The 20,369-nt window shown below is 55.9% G+C and overlaps 1 protein-coding gene across 2 annotated transcripts; it reads left to right on the forward strand.

The window, feature by feature from the left end:
* The first annotated feature begins 3,394 nt into the window (after nt 1-3,394).
* On the forward strand, nt 3,395-16,290 carry ITM2C (integral membrane protein 2C). Of its 2 annotated transcripts, none has more exons than XM_072796640.1 (6): nt 3,395-3,624; nt 10,899-11,039; nt 12,733-12,951; nt 13,931-14,041; nt 14,621-14,771; nt 15,103-16,290. In XM_072796640.1, exons 1-6 carry the CDS (start codon nt 3,505-3,507, stop codon nt 15,192-15,194), a joined length of 834 nt encoding a protein of 277 aa, XP_072652741.1. In that variant the 5' UTR covers nt 3,395-3,504; the 3' UTR covers nt 15,195-16,290. The 2 variants fall into 2 exon arrangements, with proteins under 2 accessions (XP_072652741.1, XP_072652742.1); XM_072796641.1 differs by having other exon boundaries at nt 12,733-12,921.
* Nucleotides 16,291-20,369: the final 4,079 nt, after the last annotated feature.

The raw sequence follows: 20,369 nt of genomic DNA on the forward strand, positions 1-20,369 counted from the left end.
GAGCCAAACAGAGAGATATGCCATGTTCCTGGATTTAAATTCAATACTGTTAAGACATCAGTTTTCCCCAAATTGATCTCTAGATTCAACTCAGACCCAATTTATATTTAACAAGTTTTGTTTTGTAGAAATTGACAAGCCAATTCTAAAGGTTATATGGATCTACAAGGGACAAAATTATCTTGCAAAAGAAGAAAAAGTTTTACACTGCCCGATGTCAAGGCTTACTAGAAATCTACAGCAGTCAAGATAGAGTGAATTGGCAAAGGATAGAAAAAAAATAGAAGAATGTAACAGAATAGAGTCCAGAAATAAGCCAACATAGAAACTGCCAAACTTTTGACAAAAGTGCCAAGGCAATTCAATGGAAAATGGAGTTTCTATTTCATTAAACAAATGATCCTGGAACATCTAGATAATCATATAGGAAACAAAACAAAACAAAACCTTAACTCCTACCTTACACTATACATTAAGAAAAACAACTAAAAATAAATCATAGACCTATATGTAAGGCCTAAAATTACAAAGCTTCTAGAAGAAAACATACTAACATCTCTTCACAATTTCAGGGTGAGCAAAGATGTTTTAGATAAAACACTGAAAGTGCTAACCGTAAAATTAGAGATTGATACATTAAACTGTATTAAAACTATAAAATTCAAAAAAATTTCAAAAAAAAAACTATAAAATTCTGCTCATCATAAGACAAAATTAAGGAAATGAAAAGACCAGCCACAATCTGAGAGGAAATATTCATAATAAATATGTATGACAGAGGACTTGTATCCAGAATGTACAATGAACTCCTACAAAGCAATAATAAAAAAGACAATCTAACCTCTAAAATGACCAAAAGACTTGAACAGACATTACACAAAAGAAGATATACAAATGGTCAATACCAAAAGAAAAGGTACTCAACATCATTAGTCACCAGGGAAATGCAAATTAAAACCAAAATAAGGGGGCAGCTGGGTGGCTCAGTCAGTTAAGCGACCAAGTCTTGATTTTGGCTCAGGTCATGATCTCAGGGTCATGAGATCGAGCCCCGTGTTGGGCTCTACACTGGGTGAGGAGCCTGCTTAAGATTTTCTCTCCCTCTTTCCCTCTGCCTCTCCCCGTTCCCTCACTAAAAACAAAAACACAAAACAAAACAAAACAAAAAAGAAAAAAACAAAAACCCATAACAAAGTACAACTTGTTATATCAGCTAAGATTACTAACTTTAGACTGACAGCACTAAATGTTGGTGAAGTTGTGAAGCAACTGGAACTCTCCTACATTGCCAGTGGGAGCAGAAAATGGTAAAATTCCCCTCCTAGGCTGGAGTATACTGAGGTAGGGGAAAGGGTGGTGGGAGTGGTGTCCCCCAGGTCAGGCAGCAAGGGGGTGCAGCATCTGTGGAGAATTTAAAAACAATAATAAATCCAAATCAACTAAGCACTGGTTCACATTATATTATCACCATGTGTTCAAAACAGTGTCATGTGATAAAATATGCCTATCTGCTGGAGTGGACCATTCCCACCTCACCCTTTGTGACACTCAAGAAAAATGACAACAAATGTCAACAAAAAATGCTATGTACAGATATGGTCACAGCAGCTTTATTCATTATAGCCAAAGACCAAAAGCAACCCCGATGTGCACAACCAAGAGAATGGATAGACAATTGCAGTATATTAACAAAATGGAATATTACTCAGCAATAAAAAAAGAACAAAGCATTGTGGGTAAATTTCATAAACATTATGGGAATTTGGCAAGCAGAAGGTTGAATGTGAATAGGTCCTTGGTTGCTGGGTTGCATCTTAAGGCTTTCTATCTTTTGCTACAGGGATTAACACAATGCTTGACATGCAGGGAGGAATGTATATTGGGGATGCTGGATGGGAATCTAACCCAAGGCTGGGACTTCACTTCTCCAAACACCAAGAGTCAACTAGGAATTCTTGGAGTCAATAAATAGAAATAGGAGTCCATAGCCCCTTTGTCTCTGGCTGTTGCCCAAACCAAACTCGTCCGCCTCCAAACCACCCTCTTCCACCTTCCCTGTCCTTCTCAGTTTCCCAGAGTGGGAACCTTAGCATCTGTTAAATCTTCCTTCTCAAGCTATCTGTCCTCAAGGCTGATAGGTTCATCCAAGATCTGAACCAGGATGTTGGAGTCTAGGATGAGAGCACCTAGGGCTCAAGGCAACCACCCAAGACCTGACGGGTAGGAAGGGTCAATGGAGGACTTCGGGCTGTCCTCAACAAACTTTTAGACTCCCCTCCCTTCTGCAGTCAACTCAGCTGCAGAGCCAAAAGCTGGTGTTCAGCCCAAGGCTCTGTGTGGATTGCTGGGTGTTGTCCCCAGTCCAGTCTGGACCAGGGACAGTAAGGAAAGATCCAGGGTTTGGGTGCCAAGAGACACTCCAGTAACACCAGCCCCTGGCCCTGCACAGTATCAGTGATGCTTTGCAGGGGCAGAGTCTTGACTAGAACCCAAGCCGCCAGTCACCCCCTGGCAGGTCCTCCCACCACACTAGACCCTCCTGATAGGCGGGAAACTGGCAACAGAGCTTGTCACTCACTAACGAGGCCGCAGGCTGCCCTCATTTCTCTACTCTCAGCATCCTTAGCATGCATCCCCAGAGACCCTCAGGAAGGTTCTACAGGAATGAAAAATGAAGGAAAAAGGATGACGGAATATGAAGGATGTGGATGGATGCAGGATACAGGCAAGCAGTTCGGCACCTGGCCTTGAAGCCTCCTCCAGGGCCCAGGACAGGTGGGAGGAGCGAGCCATGAGGAGAGCAGGATCAGTGAAGGCAGCAGCGTTTCCAAAGAGGAGGGTATGAAGGGAGGGAGAGGGGATGGAGAATTTGTCTAGAAGCTGCATTTGCCTGCCTGGCAAACATTCTTTCAACAAAGATCATGTTATGGGGACACTGGTCTTGGAGAGGAAGCTGGAAGGGGTAAGGCTGCGAAAGAGGCTGAGTCCATGTGTGATTGGATGGATGGATGCATGGATGGATGCATGGATGGATGCATGGATGGGGTGAATGAGCGAGCGAGTGAGCGAGCGAGCGACTGCCTGGGTGAGTGACTGAGCATGTGAGCAAACCTCAGCCCTCCGGGGTTGGAGGTTCGCGCCCGGCAGGGGTCACTGAGCGCCCCGGGGGCGGGAAGGCGGCGCAGGCGCAGCGAGTGCCAAGCCCCTCCCGCGGGGGGGCGGGGCGGAGTGACGGCGGGGGCGGGGCGAACTGGGGGCGGGGCTGACGGGACGGGGCGAGCCGGGGGCGGGGCTGACTAGGGGCGGGGCGAGCCGGGGGCGGGGCTGGCTGGGGGCGGGGCTGGCTGGAGGCGGGGCTGGCTGGAGGCGGGGCGGGGCGGGGCTAGGGAAAGGGACTCGAGCACCAGCCAAACTTCCGGTGCCTGCGGAGCGCGGAGCGGCGGCTGCACAGCCCGAGGCTGCCCGGGCAGAGGCTGCAGGGCGGACGCGCGGCCGGCCGCAGCCATGGTGAAGATCAGCTTCCAGCCCGCCGTGGCCGGCATCAAGGGCGACAAGGCCGACAAGGCGGCGGCCGCGGCTGCGGCCCCGGCTCCGGCCGCTGAGATCCTGCTGACGCCGGCTCGGGTAAGAGGGGCCGGGGGTGGGGGGCGCTTGGGCTGGACTTCTTGGGGGCGACGCGCGCCCCGCGGGCCCCGGGAACCGTTCGAGGCGCATCGGGGGCCCGGAGCCGTGACCGGAGGGACCGAGCGGCTGGAATGGGGCCTCCATCCCCTGTGGGAGGGGGCTTGGGGCCGCCGAAAGCAGAGGTCCAAAGAGCGGGAGGGGTCCGGGGCGCAGGTCCCCGGGTGGGGAAGCGCTCGAGGTCTCTTCCAAAACCGGAGGGGCCGCAGGCGGCCGGCCCCAAGACAGCGGACGGGGCCGGTAGGAAGAAGTTGGAAGAATGCTGGTGGGGGGGTTGCGTCTGTTTCTAATCAAGGGGGAGGGGCCGAGAGTCGAGCCCCAGCTGGGGGATGGGAGGAGGTTCGGACTGCGTTTCCCCGAAGTAGGGAGGTGGGTCAGGATCGGTGGGGAATGGCGGGGGGTTGGGGGGCATCGAGTCCGGTGCCAGCGATGGAGGAGGCGCCGGTGACTTCGTCCCAAACGAGGGGCTGGGACTGTGCTGCTGAAAGGCCCACCTGAATTGGTGGACCAGAAGGTGAGGAGATGGAAAGCGACCAGAACCGCCCGGCTGCACGTCCAGCATTCAAGGTCTGAGGTTCGGGGTTGCAGGTTATGAGGCCGGGCGCCCATCTGGGCCTCCCTGCCCCGCTCTTCCTTCCTCTCCGGCTCCGGGCAGCTCCCTGCATCCCGCGGGGAGGCTCCCCCGCTGCCCCGGTGCCCTCCCGCATCCCGGAGGCTCTTTGTGGGGGCGGGCCTCCTCGGTGCACCCCGCCCCCTCCGGCGTCCTCCCCCGCCTCCCCCTGCCCTCCGGCCGGGGGGAGAGAAGGCATTTCCGCCGGTGGAAAACTGTCTGAGCTGCGTGGAGTCTGACCCGGAGAGGGCAGGACGCGTGGCGGCAGGGAGGCGAGGGGAGGGGAGCGAGGGCTGGTCCAGCCAGGCTGCCCTGTGCTCCGGCAAAGCTGCCCACGTAGCCGTGGTCTCCGGCGGTCTTGGGGTGCCCCCAGCCGTCCCATAAGACTGGACTTCCAAAGTCTTTGTCTGCTCCCCTTGCTTCCCATGAGTCTTCCTCAGCGCGGAGGTCCCTCCCCAAGTTTTGTGGCTCAGATTCAACCTTGCCCGGAGTATTAACCAGGGCTGCAGGGGAAGACTTGGGCCTGGGGCCACCAAAGAGGGGACTCTGGAAAGGGGCCTCAGAGGTGGGTGTCACATCTCTAGCAAAGACCCTGAGTGAGCAATGCACCAAGGAGCTGCAGGCCAGCTCTCCTGCCCTGGTGTGGTCACTGCATCACCTAGGACCACCTGGGCTAGGTCAGGGGGTGGGGGGTGGGGGTTGCAATGTACCCCCAACCAAAACAGCTCCATCTTCATCCCATGTTTACATGGGCAGGGGGCATTCCATGTTTGAAGACCATGGTCTTTAAAAGTTTGCAAGGGTCTCTTCAAGCTTCCTTCCTCCCTCCACCAAAGAACCAGCCTACTCCCAGGGCCTGCTGCCCTGCTCAGGCCTGGAATTCAGGACCCTGCCTCTGAGGACTATAGGATTCAAGCAGAAGACAGTAGGGGGATGGAATTCAAACTCTGAGAAGGTCCACCAAATTTCACAGGAGTGGCACATTCTCCAGCAGCAGCCTGCTGATGGTGTCGGGCCGGATGGCAGATGCCAGCATCACCTTGGCAGTAACTGACATCCAGTTTCTGGCACTGAAACCCAGCCAGCATCCTCTCTTCCCCCTCACCCAGCGTGAAATGGAAATATCAACATCTTCCCCATCTTCCCGGGGCTGTTTGTAATGGCCTTGAGCCTGCTGAGCGGGCCTCCTCTCCCAAACCTCGTTAGTTTGGGCAAGGCCCCTAGCTGTCTTAATTGGCACGGAGGAGCGCTGGGGGCCCAGGAGGAGGATTAAAATCCTGGCACCACCTAGGACAGAACTGCATAGCAGTAAATGATCATGGTTCCCCGAGGCCCTGAGGTGATAAACGGAGGGGGCTTTGGATGTTACATGTCGTTTCTGCCAATTGCCTGCTGGAATTGGAGCGGGAAAGAGCGGGAATTGTTCACTGCTCTGAGCCTGTTGTGCCCTCACCTGGCCAAGGGGCACGTTCCCGTTGTCCAGTAACTAGGGCATGGATGGAGCCCCCCTCTCCTGCCTCTGGCAGTGAGCACAGCAGGTTGCCGGGCTCCAGACAGAGTGCCACCATCTATTAGGGCACTGAAGGAGAAGGTGGGTGGGACAGGTAGGCCGACTGGGAGGCCCAGCCTTCTCCGTTATTGAGACAGAGCATCTGAGGTTTGCCCCATGCCCATGGGGACGCAGAGGAAAGCTTATTCGAAGGTTTCTTCTGGCTGAGGGTGACCCAAGAACCCTCCTTGGCTACTGACCTGGACTCAAAAATTAGTTATAAAGCCCTGGAAGGACCTGCTGATGAACAGAGGAGTCCATGAACGCCCTCCCCTCGGCAGTGAGCTCCCCTGTGGCTGTTAGATGCAAATGTCCACCTGCTTGCAGGCCCTGAGGGGCCAGGGTAAGGCCTTTGCAGCACCCTCACAGCGGGGCTCCCCCTGCTTCTGAGCAAAAACCCCAACACAAGGAAGATTCTGTCCCCAGACCTGCTGATGGAAGGAAGTGCCTCAGTGGGCCGCGAAGGGATGGGGGCGGGGGCCCAGCTGGGCTTCCAGCTGCCCACCCTCCCCTTGGCGCGCGCCTCGGAGGTACTGAGAAGCCTGCGCTGAAGGCCGACTGGCGGGAAGCCAGCCTGGAAAGTGGGCTGGCCGGGAAGCACCCCCTCCTAGCACGCACCAGCTAGGCCGGTCTTCCCCTTGGGGGCCTGCGGGCCAGCCGGGGCCTGAGTGGGCACACGCACGCGCGCAGCCAGGTGTGGGCCTGCACAGACTGGGCTGGGCTGGGGGCTGCAGACGGCGGGGGTGGGGCTGCCCGGGGCGGGAGACAGGTTCAATACCATCCTCTCAGCACCGGCTCATTTTCTCCTTGGCTTTGCCTTTGATTAATGGCTCCTGCGTCGCCCCCTCCCCCAGCCTGCATACCTGGGGATCAGATTTCACTTTCCGAGTCCCGGCCTCGGGCCCTGGGCGTGGGGGAGCCGGTTGGGGGAGGGTCCCCTGCCAGCCGGGAGTGCTCCTGCCCCAGTGCCCCAGTACCCGCCGGCCCTGACGGCCGGGCTGAAGGACCTTCTGGAAAGGTAGCCCTGCTCCAGATCGTGCCCCGGTGGCGGGCTGGGGGCTTCGGCCGGCCCACGCCTGGCCTGCCCGGGGCCTTCCCAGAGGGGCTTCGGCTTCTGAACACATCTCGACGGCTTTTCTCTTCTGTTTCCCTCTCTTTTCTGTTCGCCGGACCTTGCCTGTTTCAAGGCTGTGAGCGGACTCCCGGGGAGGATGAGTTCCCCTTAGGGGAAAAAAATCATTTATGGTAAAATCACGGATGTGCAGCCTGGCTCCCCACTTCCCCCCAAACACACACCCTCTCCCAAGTTTTCTCTCTCCCCCGGGAGGGCTCTTCCAGCAGCCAGCTTTGCTTCTCATCCATGGATGGAGCCTTTGTCCCCCGGAGTCTCTCATCTTGCCTGCCAGGAAGCCAGTAGATGCAGGGGAGTGGGTGGTGCAGGAGTCCTCAGGGGTCCGTGCTGTTCTTCACCCAGTGGGTGCCCAGGCCTCCAGCCACGTGACGGGACTGGGGTCCCCGGACTCCCTGTCGCCGTTCACCCAGCTGTCTGTACGGGGAGCACAGCTGTGTGCTGGTGGATGGTGGGCCTCTGCCCGCTGCTCCCACCCCCACTAGGTCTGGCTGGCTGGTGCTCACACACACACACACACACACACACACACACACACACACACACACACACACACGGGCCTTGGTGACCTTGAATCTGATCCGCAGCCTGGGAAAGATGCTGAGGGCGAATGAAGCCCAGGAGGGCCCGGCGAGCGCCCCTCCCCCACCAGGGCGGCAGCAAGTGCATTGCTGGCTCCCTGCCAGCCTCCGCCCAGCAGCCTGCAATTGTAGTTTAATCTGCTTGCAGTTAATTTGGACATTGTTACCGAGGAACTGTAGCTGGGGGGGGCCCTCCAGGAGTCATGGGAGTCCGCCCAGCTAATGCTCCAGTTGGCTGGGCTCCCCTTGACCGCCGTAGCCCTGGCTTTGCTAAACCATTTAATGAGCACCGTCGGGGGCCTCGGTGCAGCGGGCAGGGGAGGCCCAGGCCCCTCGTGGTCCCCGGCCGGCGGCTCACGCACCCCACACGAGTGCACAGCGAGGCGCTTTGCTCAGAAAGCCCCGTTGCCTTGGAAACAGTAGGCTGTGTTTTCCTCCTTTCTAAATGGAAGCCCCCCCAAATGCCTGGCTGCTCCATGGGGGGGCTGACATTTTCCTGGGTCTCCAGCACAAGTGAAGCAGCGTGGGGGGCTCAGGAAGCAGGCTTCTCCGCGGTCCTGGGCAGCCAGGAACCCCTAGGTTCCCTGTCGTGTTGTGTGGGGCCCTGTAAGCGATGGCAGCTTCGGGGCAGAATTCAGGGGCCCTCCCTCTGGTGTGGGGCTTGGTGCCTGAAGTGCCTTTTGTCTCAAAGCAGGGACATCTATGGCTCCGGTCTGCCTCCTGGCAAGCTCAGGTCCTGCTTTCCCTTCCAGCGCACTGCTCATGATGCTTCTGGGGTCTGGGCCCTGTAGGCGGGAGGGGTGTCAGTAGTGGTAGGATAGGGAGCTGTGTGTGAGCCCCGGACGCGTGAGAGGTGTGTCTGCTGCACAGCTAGGAAAGGTGAGGGGATCCTCGGCCACATAGCCACCACAGGTGCCCACACCTGACCCAGCCCGGAGCAGAAAGGCTGCTTTAAACCATTGGTGCTCCCTGTTTGTGGACTTATTCCTGGAGCCGGAGCAGGCCCTCGGGCTCTCGTGCTTGTGGCCCATTGACTTGTTTTGTTTTGTTCTTTTGAAAAGCAGTTCTCACAAGCCTACTTCTCCAGTTTTCCTGAATGCAGGAGCAAAAGCATGGCCAGTGTGCAGCCTCAACAGCTGTCCGGGGCCTTGGCCCTGCAAAGAATAGGTTCAGCGGAGACAGCTCGGCTATTTTTATCTAGCACTTCATCCTGACAAAGGGCTCTCAGGTTCTCCTTCTCCTTTAATCCCCGTGTCTTCACTTCTCAAAAGAGAAGCTGTGGGGGGAGCTTGCAATCCTGTCCTCAAGGGGATCCCTGTCCCTGCTGGAGCCCCTCTCAACCTGGGGTCACCACTCCCCCCACGGCGTATGAGTGTCCCCACCCCACGGGCAGGATTCACAGCTGGTCGATCCCAGGGCAGCCGTCGCACTTTGGGACCCACTCAGGCCTCTGGAGGAGCAGAAAAGCCAGCACCTCATCTCCAGGAGCCCCCGGGTGGCTTGTCCCCTGTGGCAGCACCTGTCCCTGTGGGACCTTGGTTAGGGCACCCCAGGGTGCTGAGCAGATGCCAGCCGGGTGGTGGTCTCACAAACTTGCCTCCCTGGTCTTGATCGCAGGAGCCCCGCAGCAGGGCTGGGGTGGTGAGAGCCCCAGCAGTCAGCTAGTGAGTTTGGAGCAATGGGTTTGACCTCCCAGCCTGCTGGGTGAGCTCCCTGGAGGACAGCAGACAGGGGTTTTGGGGAGTGGGATGGGCCGGGGTACCTCTGTCCCGTGGTGCAGAGGCTGGGAGCTAACTGGTCTAGGGATGGATGTGCCCAGTGAGGGGGAGGGTCCTCTGGGTGTTTTTGTCCTCTTCCTGGGTGAGTGGGAGAGCCCCAGGCTGGGGGGCATTTGCCCTCTGATGGTGCTCCCCTTGCTTCCTGAGGCCTGGGCCCCATACCCTGTTTTCTCTAAGCCAAGGGGCCTCAGGGACAGGGACCAGAGCACCACACCAGGCCAGCCCCCAGGTTAAAGGGAGTGAGGACACATGGCACAAAGGGGGCTAAGCAGGAGGTTCATGGCACACGTGCAGTTCTTGAGAGGCTTCGGGCTTCCAGGCGGGAGCTCCTTCCCTTCTCCCACCTGCCTCAGCTCCTGGAGGCTGGGGGAGTGGGAGGGTGTCTCTGGGATTGGACTCTGACTTCACCCTGACTGTATGTGGACACCATGCAGGAGGGACGGAACGGCAGACAGCAGAGACAGAGACAGGCCTGGGCTTTTGCCACATGTCCCAGGGCAGGTGAGGGAGGACACGCACAATCCTGAGAGACGGCCAAGGTCACGCAGGTCGTTAAGAGCCTGAATCACCAGCTCTGGGGCTGGTGCTCCGGGTCAAGCAGGTTCCTAAGATCTGCACACACAGCCCTGCATCCACCGCTCCAGACCCGTGTGCCCTGGAGCAGTTTGCTGTGACTTGGCAGCCCTGCAGCTGCTGTCCGGAGCCCGACTGGCATCCCAGAGCAGGTTTTCTCCAAGAAGCCTCCCGCTCTGGCCTCCCTGATGGCACCTGTTGCCACCGTAGCCACGTTTCCCTCCTGGCAGAAATGCCCTGGCCTCCAGAAACTTCCAGACTTCAGCCCTGAGGTTCCACTCCTGCTGGCCAGCACCTGTGCACCTGTGAGGGGCCGTGGCTGTCCCCCCGCCCAGGCTGAGCGGTGCCCAGGGCTGCCTGGCTGGAGGGGGACAAGCACTGTGCCCAGACCCCCCAGACCCCGTGAGCTTCCTGGAGCCTCTGCGTCTCTCAGCTAGTGACCACTCCCTGCCACAGCCTTCCTGGTGGAGCCCAGAAGCCACCTCCTGTGGCCCCAGTTCCAGGCCACCGTGTGCACTGTAGCCTGTGGGCAGATCCGAAGCCTTCCCTGGCTCCCCCGTGCCCAGGGCAGCAGCTCCCAGCCTGCCCAGTGCACCTCCAGTTCCTACAAGGTCCTAGGTCTGCTGCAATTACTAAGGCCATGTCTGTGCTTCCCCTGTTCTATATTTAAGAGAATAGACTGTCGTTACGGCCGGTATAATAAAGGGAACTAGTGGGTGAGCCACATGGACCTGCTTGATCCCAGTGGGTCATTCTGTGTGGCTTTGATGCGGGTCTCAGTTTATCTTTACCTGGGAGGAAACCGGGGAGGCCCCGGCAAGGCATTCCTTCCAGATAATGCTCCATGTAGCCTCAGCACTGCCCCCCACCCCCCCGCCACTTGTCCCAGGGCTCGCGCTACCCAGCTGCAGGGGGACGTCTCACTTTGGGAAAGGGGTGGGAGGATTCCCAGAGGAGCAGAACCAGCATCGGGCTGACCCGGCACTGCAATCCACAGGAGGAGCGGGCCCCCCCACAGCGCTACAAGAAGGGGGGCTCCGTGGGCGGCGTGTGCTACCTGTCGATGGGCATGGTCGTGCTGCTCATGGGCCTCGTGTTCGCCTCCGTCTACATCTACAGATACTTCTTCCTCGCACAGGTGAGGCCAGGCGGGAGGGAGGCCTGGGGCTCAGGGACAGGTAGTGATTAGAGAGGACTTCGGGGAGGCGGCAGGTGTGGCAGCCGGGTGACCTGCCTCCAGGTGGGAGTGAGTGACCAGCCAAGCCCAGAAGACCCGCATCCTCCCTCCCTGGGGCCTCCTTGGGCACGAGCCAGCCCGCCCAGGCCCTTGCCTGGTGCTGGAGCCCCACCCCCTGACTCCCACAGACCCTGATGGACCGTCCTTACCTCTGGCCTCAGACACACCTGAGGGCCAACAGGGAACTCCCAGGAGCACAGGCAACAGTGGGGGAGCTGGGATGGGCATCCATGGCCCCTTCCCACAGTGTCACCCTGGAGTGTTAGCACCAGAAGCTCAGATCCGGCAGAAATTGGAGCTCTTGTGACCCTCTCAGAGCCAGACCCTGTGCCCAGGGGTCATGCTTTAGGGACTTCCATTCCTTGGACACGGAGTGGATTACAAAACGAGGTGGCAAGCGGGTTAATGGCCAGAATCCCCACCACCGCCTCCTGCAAGCGGTGGCCTCCACCCGTGATAGCACCCGGTTATGTGCTCACACAGCCGCCGCTCAGGGCACGAGGCTGGGCCCGAGCTGGTCATGGTCACAGTGACATCATCGTCAGTCCAGACCTGGGGGGGGGGGGGACGGTGCCCCCAAAGTAGTTCTGTTAAAGCCCAAAAGAATACCTGTAAGTGCCACAAGCCGGGAATTTCGGAGTGACAAAGCAGCCGAGGCTCGCCAGTCATTTAGGACCTGAGTGACCTCCTCCCCGCCTCGAGCAATGGTTTTTAGCTTCGTTACTTAGTTTTTTCGTGATGGAAATTACTGAAGAGTTTTTGTATTCCGTGTGACTTTCCCCTGGAAACCTCAGCTCCCACACAACTGCCGACTTCCCTTTTGTTCGCCCCCCCTGCCCCCCGCCTTCCCCCTCCATGACCAGCTCCCCACTTGTTCCTGGTTCTCGCCTCCCCAGCCAGTGCTCTCTTGGGGTTCCTCACCCCGCCCCAGCTGCTGGGGGGTGGGGGCACCTCAGAGCATCCTCTGTGTCTGTGCCCTGGACAGTGTGATTCATGTGTGATGACTCACCCCCCTGGGACAGCGTACACTCCGAGAGAGGGAAATTCTGCCCACGACAGGCCAGTGTCTGTGCGCGGACCTAGAGGAGCCCCTGGAGCAGGACAGGTGGCCACGCTGGTCCCCGTGCTCAGCCGCTTGGCCCCGGTCATCTCGCTGCCTCCCTGCCCTGGATGATGGGGGGACTCGGCTGGCTTTCAGATAGGGACACAGTGTTCGTCAGGGTCGCTCACGGGGTCCGGGGAAGGTGGTGGGATTCGTGTGAGGCTGGACATGGAGCTGGCTGTAGCGGTGCTTCCAGAATCTTCCCACTGCTGCCTGCCTCTCAGCCGCTCTTCCTGCAGGGCCCAGCCGGCTCGATCTGGGCTCCTGTGCTTGCCCCCGAGAGCCACGGAGGCTGTCCTCCTAGGACCTGGTGCGTCCGGCTCGCCCTCCCTGGGCCCCCACATTTCTCAGTTTCTCCATCTGTGAAATGGGTCTCATGGTCCCAACCTGCCTGCTTGCCGGGGCCTTGGGGTCGTGGCACGGTGGGGTGGGCAGGGTGGCTGTCCCCAAGGCGCCGCGTGACCAGTTTGTCTCTCTCCCCACGTTGCTCAGCTGGCCCGAGACAACTTCTTCCACTGTGGGGTTCTCTACGAGGACTCCCTGTCCTCCCAGGCCCGCACTCGGATGGAGCTGGAGGAGGACGTGAAGATCTACCTCGAAGAGAACTACGAGCGCATCAATGTGCCCGTGCCCCAGTTTGGCGGCGGTGACCCTGCAGACATCATCCATGACTTCCAGCGGGTGAGGCCGGCCGGGGCTGGGGCAGGAGCGGTGGGTGTCCTGACGGCCCAGAGCCCCCTCTTCCAGCAAGGGTCACGAGAAAGGAGAACAGGAACCAAAGGAGAATGAATGCCACTGCCCCTAGTCCCTCCTTTGAGCATGTGCTGTGCGATGGCAAGTATGTGTACGGGACGTCCACGAGCCAGGCTCGTCAGGATTTTACACACATTGCTGTTGTTACGTCGGTAGTGTTTACCACCCAATGTGACCTAGCCGTGGTGGATTTTCTCCTCTGCCCCCGACAGCTTGCAGACACTGGCCTTCGTGGGCAAGGCCACTGTGCCTTGTAATTGGGTATTTTGTGTTGACATTTTACTGAGGTGTGGCAGGCACACTTACCACCGAGGGCACGAAGTGCGTGGCTTAGTGGATTTTCCCAGAGACCCACATGTGACACCATCCAGGCCAAGTGTTGGAATCTTGCCAGCATTCCAGAAGGTTCTCCTGTGTGCCCTCGCTCCACCCCCCCCCAGCCAGTCTCACCCTACCCAGATGTAACTATCCTTTGCACTTCTTTTTTTTTTTTTTTTTTTTTTTTAATATTTCATTTATGTACTAGAGAGAGCATGAGTGGGGCCAGGGAGAGGGAGAGGGAGGAGCAGACTCCCCACTGAACAGGGAGCCCGACATGGGGCTCGATCCCAGGACCTCGGGATCATGGCCTGAGCCGAAGGCAGACGCCTCACTGACTGAGCCACCCAGACACCCCATCCTTCTCACTTCTCTCACCAGTGACAGTTTTGAGGCCAGAGAAACACAGGATTCCCTGGTGTGTGTCCCCCATGCTCGCTTCCCAGAGCTTCCTAGGGGTCCTCCTGCTGAGGGTCCAGGTCGTCTCCAGGTCTATAGGAATCAGGGGCACATCATGCTGGCACAGTAGGGCTCAGCCCTCTGCTGGCTGGACACATCCTAGCCCCCCAGGGCCAGGCCCTTGCCTGCAGAGCCTGACACAGACCCCCCTCCTGCTCAGGGGCTCACTGCCTACCATGACATCTCCCTGGACAAGTGCTATGTGATCGAGCTCAACACCACCATCGTGCTGCCCCCTCGAAACTTCTGGGAGCTCCTCATGAATGTGAAGGTGAGCAGAGGCTCTTGTGGCACCTTGCCCTGCTTCCCCGTGGAGGCCAGGCCTGCGTCAAGGAGGTTCCTGCGGTGAGGATCGGGGGTGGGGGACAGGTGCCCAGGGATGTTGCTGTCAGCTGGGCCCAGCGCCCCAGATTGGTACCCCTCCTCCATCTTCCTTCTCCCACACCCAGAGTCAACGCCTCCTTTTCTTCTCCCTGCCATTCTTCTGCCTTCCTCTCTCATGAAGAGCCCTGAGACCAGCTTCCTTGGCCCCCCAGGCCATGTCCTACGAGCAGCACTCCCCCTTGGGGTGGGAGACCAGGCTCCCACACGCAGTACTGTGGGTGCAAGCACTTGGCACAACCAGAAAATGCCTGGGGGCATCCAGAGGGCAAGCCACGGGGCCTCTGGGTGAGGGGGGCCCAGGAGGGTGTGGACAGGCATTTCAGGTGTGTGTGTGGCGGGGGGTGCTCTGAGTGGGCAGGATGGCAACAAGGGGAGTGGGTGGTGTGGACAGGTGGAGTCTGGGGCAGGAGAGCCCCCCACTCCCACCCCGGGTACTGACCCAGCGCTGCGGCCTCTCCCTTCGCAGAGAGGGACCTACCTCCCGCAGACGTACATCATCCAGGAGGAGATGGTGGTGACCGAGCACGTCAGCGACAAAGAGGCCCTGGGCTCCTTCATCTACCACCTGTGCAGTGGGAAGGACACGTACCGGCTGCGGCGCCGGGCTACCCGGAGGCGTGAGTGGCCGGCCCCTCCCGTCCGGGGCCCCTGCCCCGAGCCCTAAGCCACGGCCACCCCCCAGCAGCAGCGCCCGGTAACTCCGCGCGCCCCGTGCGCCAGGCCCTGGTGCCCACGCTAAGAGCGTGTAAGTTATCCTCGTCAGCATTCTCGCTGCCCCTCGAAAGATGAGGAAGCGAGGGACAGAGAGGTTAAGTGACCCCCCTGAGGCCACACAGCAGGGAAGGTGGCCGGGTGAGTCTGGGCGGCCTCTGGGCCAGGTGGCCTCCGTGACCCCGCCAGCCCTGGGCCAGGGCACGGTCCTCACTGAGATTCTCCCTTCCCTCCCAGGGATCAACAAGCGAGGAGCGAAGAGCTGCAACGCCATCCGCCACTTCGAGAACACCTTCGTGGTGGAGACGCTCATCTGCGGGGTGGTGTGAGGGCCTCCCCCTCCAGGCCTCGCCCCTGCCCTCTTCCTTTTTTCTCTTCTGGCCACTCCGGCCCTCCTCCTTCCCCTCGCTTCGCTTGTACTTTGGACACCTTTCCCTAGATGTGACGTGTCTCCTGTTCCTTTCCGGCCCTGCCCGCCTCCCTGTACCAGAGCCGTGACCTCTCGAGGCCCCACCTCCGCTGAGCTCCCGGGGCCGGGGGAGCAGGGGGGCACCCAGGGTGGAGTCCGTGACTGCCACCCTGAAGTCAGGCCGTCCAGGGGCCGCCCACGGGCCGCCCACAGCTGCGATGGCAGCCCGGGAGAAGGACTGGATGGAGGGGCCGGGCTGGGGGGGTGGGGCCCGGGAGAGGGGACAGGGAGGGATGTGGTGCGGGGTTCAGAAATGTCTGCACAGTTGGTGAAGTCCTAAAAGGCTTGTTCCTTGGACGGTCCCACATCCGGATGCCCAGATCCGGGCTGAGGATGGGGGAATGTGCCCACGGATGGGCCCACCCAGAGCACAAGGGCAGGTGGGTGTCCTGGGGCTCCCCTGGACTCCTGTGAGTGCCTTGAGCCCACCAGTGGGAGCCTGGAATGAGGGCAGGGGATGAGTCTGTCAAGCACAATTGTTCTCCGAGTGGAACCAAAGAGGGGAGGAGCCGGGGCCGGGTCCTGGCCCCCCGGGAGCACAAGGACAGGGTCCTGCGGCCCTGGCCACAGGTACAGGATGGGGGAGCGCTGAGCAGAGACGAGGGGTGGGCTCGTTGCCTTCTCCGAGCTTGGAGCTGTTTTGGAAGATAATGTGGGGGGAAGGGAGAGCCACCTGGTACTTGTACACCCTGCCTCCCCCTCGTTCTGAAATTCCGTCCCCCTCGGCTTTGGGGGAATGCAGCCTTTTTTTCCTTTTCCTTCTCACTTTTGCATGTTTTTACTGATCATTCGATATGCTAACCGTTCTCAGCCCTGAGCCTAGAAGAGGAGGTTTCGACACCTCCTGTCAGACTTAGGTGCTCTCTGGAGATGAAACTCTTAAATGCTTTGTTATTTTCTCAATTAGATCCCTTTTCAGAAGTGTCGGTAGAACAATAAAAATCTTTGACTTCTGACTTGGATTTGGGAGTGGCGGGGCAGGGTGGGCGCCCCATGCTGCAGGGTGGGCACCCCATGCTGCAGGCTGGCTGTGCAAGTGCCTGGGGGAAGGGGCGCAGGTGCCTGGGGGAAGGCCTGGAGGGTCCCTCACCTCCCTGAGTCAGGGAGATCGCATTTTACAGGAAGGAGGAAGAAGGGGGTTGGAGACCAGAAGCAACTGGCCCAAGGTCACACTGCTTTCAAGTGCCCATAAACCACCCCATTTAGTTCCACACGGAAGATGACATCACTATTGCTTGTCCTTAAGCACAAGGACGGTGGAGTGTTCTCCACGATTTCGGGGCAATTAGTAACCATCCCGGTGGATCTGAGCTGAGGTTGGTGTGAGTCACAGGGTCGCATTCAGCAGAGAAGGAGGCAGTGGGAGAGCCAGCCCAGAGCCTTGGCCGGGTGGACTCCAGAGGCGGGATCTGGGGTGAGGGTGGGTGGCCACACCCTTGCTGCTGGTCGGGTTCAATAATCCTGCGAGGGACAGAAATGACTCAAGTTATTGCAGACACACCTTGTTCTCCTAAGGCAATGTTGTCCAGACGTCAGCCTTCCTGCAATGCAATCACAATTAAAACACTGATAGGATTTATTGTTTAACTCGACACAGTTCTTTTGGCAAAGTCAACACGGGGAATGATCTGGTAAATCCTCAGAAGAGGAAACAACGGCCTCCAGGTATGAAGCATTATAAACTATCGTGATTTAGCAAAAGGAGAAGGACAATAGGGCAGTGGAGGGCCTGGAAATTGTAAATACAAGGAAATTTAATGGGGCGCATGTGGGTTCTTTTTAATGGAACAGCTGGCTAGCCATTTTGACAGAAAAACCTGGATCCTGCTTCCCTATAACAAAATTAATTCTGGATAGACCACAGATTTGAGGTATGAAATGAAGCCATAAAAGTACTTCAGAAATGATTTAAGAGAATCTTAGAGAAGGGAAAACCTAAGCATGATACCCACCACTTACGACTTGGACCATGGAAAAGTGGAATTTACGTCCAGCCAAACACACTATGAAGTCAAAGGGCTTACCAGGGGCAAACGGGGAGAGGTTTTTGAAAGTAGGACATAAAAGGACTCTTCCTCCATGTAACATTCCTATAAATCATGAACCAAGCATGGCCAAGCCAGTACGTAGCTAGGCAAAGACTATGAGCACAGTGAGGGGAATACGAGTGGAGCATTGCTTAAACGTGAAAAGATGTGTAGTTGCAGTTACACAGAAATTGCGAAACAAAATTGGGAAGCTGCATTTTTGCAGGACGGGGTTTTGGGTTCTTTTCAGAGTTTTGTTTCTATAGATGTTTTACACTGAAGCATTTACTCCATACAAAATGCTGTACGTGAATCGCAGGTATGCGAGGAAGCATCGTGACCAGTGTGTATCTGGAGACGCACCAGCCAACTAACTCATGAAACAAGGCGGCCAGTATCGCCTGTGTGCACGCCTGCGTGCATCTCTCCCTGTGCTGCTAACAAACCACCCCAGCATTGAACGGCCTAACGCAGCAGTTCACTATTTTTCCTGGTTCCCAGGGATGGCGGAGCTTGGCCAGCTCTCTGGAGCGCACTCAGCTGGGAGCCTGACTAGGCTCCCCATCCAAGGTGCCCCTCCCCTCCCTGGCCTCTCTCAGCATGGCCTCCAGTCAATACCCCGGCCTTCCTTAGAGCTTGGCAGCTGAGCTACAAGCGAGAGGAAGCCAGAGGCCTCTAAAGGCCTGGAATCCGAAGTTCCAGATCATTCCTTCATTGCATTGTTGGTCAAAGCAAGTCACAAAACCAGCCCCGACTTGAATGGAGGGGCATTTAAGTCCATTTAAATGGCCCTAGATGGCAGGGAGAAGCATTCACGGTCAGGGATGCAGGCAAGGTTGGCTTGTTCAGACACACACACACACACACCCATCACCCCAGCCCCTACTCTGTAATGTCCCTCACCTTCGTATCCTGTGAGGGACATTAAAGACCCCTCTATTCTTAGGTCTAAAGACAACTATGAAAATCTGTCAACTTTTCATATATGAGCCATTCTCTTTATATCGATTAGCCAATCCAGGCTAATCAATAACACCGATCCTGAGTTTCTCTGCTTTGCTTTATAATTCTATCATGTACCTATGAACTTCTAGTATAGTTTTGCTTGGATTTGAACATTATAAAAATAGTCCTAAAATACATGTTTTATTCTCTGACGTGTTTTCTCCCACAACCTTTCATTTCTAAAATTCATCCATATTAATGCCTACATTATTTAATTCATTTTAAAGGCCGTACGTATATCAGTCTATTGTGTGATTATGCAATTTAATTACCTACCCATCCTCCTAACAATGAGTATGTGGATCCTTTCCAACTTTTCACCATTACAACAATGCTTTAACAAACATCTTTCTTACAAGGCGTGTTGTGCACCTGTGCAAGCGTTCCTCTGCTATAGATCCCTAAAAGTGGAATTATTAGGTCACGGGGAAGCAAATGTTCTACTCACAAAATTCTGCCGAGTGAACCAATTTACATTCCCACCTGTGCTGCATAGGCATGCTCCACGTTCCACATCCTTGCCAACACTTAGTATTAACAAGCTGCGGCTGGGGCACCTGTGTGGCTCAGTGGGCTAAGCATCTGCCTTCAACACAAGTCATGGCCCCAGGATCCTGGGATCGGGCCCCATCTCTATCTCTGTTTCCCTCTTAAATAAAACCTAAAGGGGAAAAAAAGCCCTTTGGAATTTTTTTTCTTTTCCTTTTTTTTGCCAATGGACTGAGGGTTAAATGGTATTTCGTGATGGTTTTCATTTTCACTCTCCTGATTACTGGGAAAGTGGGACAAGTTTCATTATGCGTATTGTACCCTCAAGTTTCCTTTTCTATTAAATGCCTGTTTGTGTTCTTGGGGCACCTGAGTAGCTCAGTCAGTTAAGCATCTGACTCTTGATTTTGGTTCAGGTCATGATCTCAGGGTCCTGGGATGGAGGCTCTGGCTCAGCAGGGAGTCTGTTTGAGGATCCTCTCCCTCTGTCTCCCCCCAACCCATACACTTACTTTCTCTTTCCCTCTCAAATAAATAAATAAATCTTTTAAAAGAAAATAAAATGCTTTTATGTGTTCTTTGGCCTGTTTTTTATTGGATGTTTTGTTTTCTTTTTATTGACTTGTACGAGTTCTTTATATATTTGTATAATCTTTATGTATTTTGCCATTGGTGGCTGGCAAATATCTTATTCAAGTTTTTGACTTGTCTTTCTTACTTTCTTTGTTATGTCTTTGATGAACAGAAACTATGGATTTTAATGTCATCACAGTCATCCATGTTTTTCTTCATGATTATGGCTTTTTGCATCTTTTTTTTAAGATTTTATTTATTTATTCATGAGAGACACAGAGAGAGGTAGAGACACAGGCAGAGGAAGAAGCAGGCTCCATGCAGGGAACCTGACGTGGGACTCAATCCCAGGACTCCAGGATCACGCCCTGGGCTGAAGTTGGTGCTAAACCGCTGAGCCACCCAGGCTGCCCTTATATTTTTCTTCTAATCCTCAAGGATTATTTTTACAATTCTTCTCATGTGTTGTATGTTACATTCAAACATGCCCTGGAAGTTATTCCCTGGTATGGTGTGAGGTAGGGATAACCATATGTTCTGAGGTTTTTTCTTTTCTTTTCTTTTCTTTTTTTGCTTTTCCCACTGAGCAGCAGTATGTGTCTACAATAATCAAGTTTCCATACGTGTAAGGTCTATTCCGGGCTTTCCATTCTGTCCTATTAGGTCTATCCTTTGGATCATAATTACACTTGTAAAAAGCCCAGATATCTGGTAGTGTGAGTCTCCTATCTTTCCTCCTGCAGTGGTGCCTGCCAATGCCTATTCCTGGCCCTTTGTTTTCATATGCATTTTAGGAACAATGTATCAAGTTCTATGAAATGTTCTGTTGAGGGTTTTTTTTTTAAAGATTTTATTTATTTATTCATAGAGACACAGAGAGAGAGAGAGGCAGAGACAGGCAGAGAGAGAAGTGGACTCCATGTAGGGAACCTGACGTGGGA

This window comes from Canis lupus, chromosome 24 (genome assembly GCF_048164855.1).
Source record: "Canis lupus baileyi chromosome 24, mCanLup2.hap1, whole genome shotgun sequence".
NCBI classification, from domain to species: Eukaryota; Metazoa; Chordata; class Mammalia; order Carnivora; family Canidae; genus Canis; species Canis lupus.

Bases quoted from the DNA above. Each gene is read 5' to 3' on its own strand.
- ITM2C (XM_072796640.1), top strand. From the start codon at position 3,505: ATGGTGAAGATCAGCTTCCAGCCCGCCGTGGCCGGCATCAAGGGCGAC. The intron at 12,952-13,930 runs GTGGGTGTCCTG...CCTCCTGCTCAG, and splicing joins CCGGGGCTGGGGCAGGAGCG to GGGCTCACTGCCTACCATGA. The intron at 14,772-15,102 runs GTGAGTGGCCGG...CTTCCCTCCCAG, and splicing joins GCGCCGGGCTACCCGGAGGC to GGATCAACAAGCGAGGAGCG.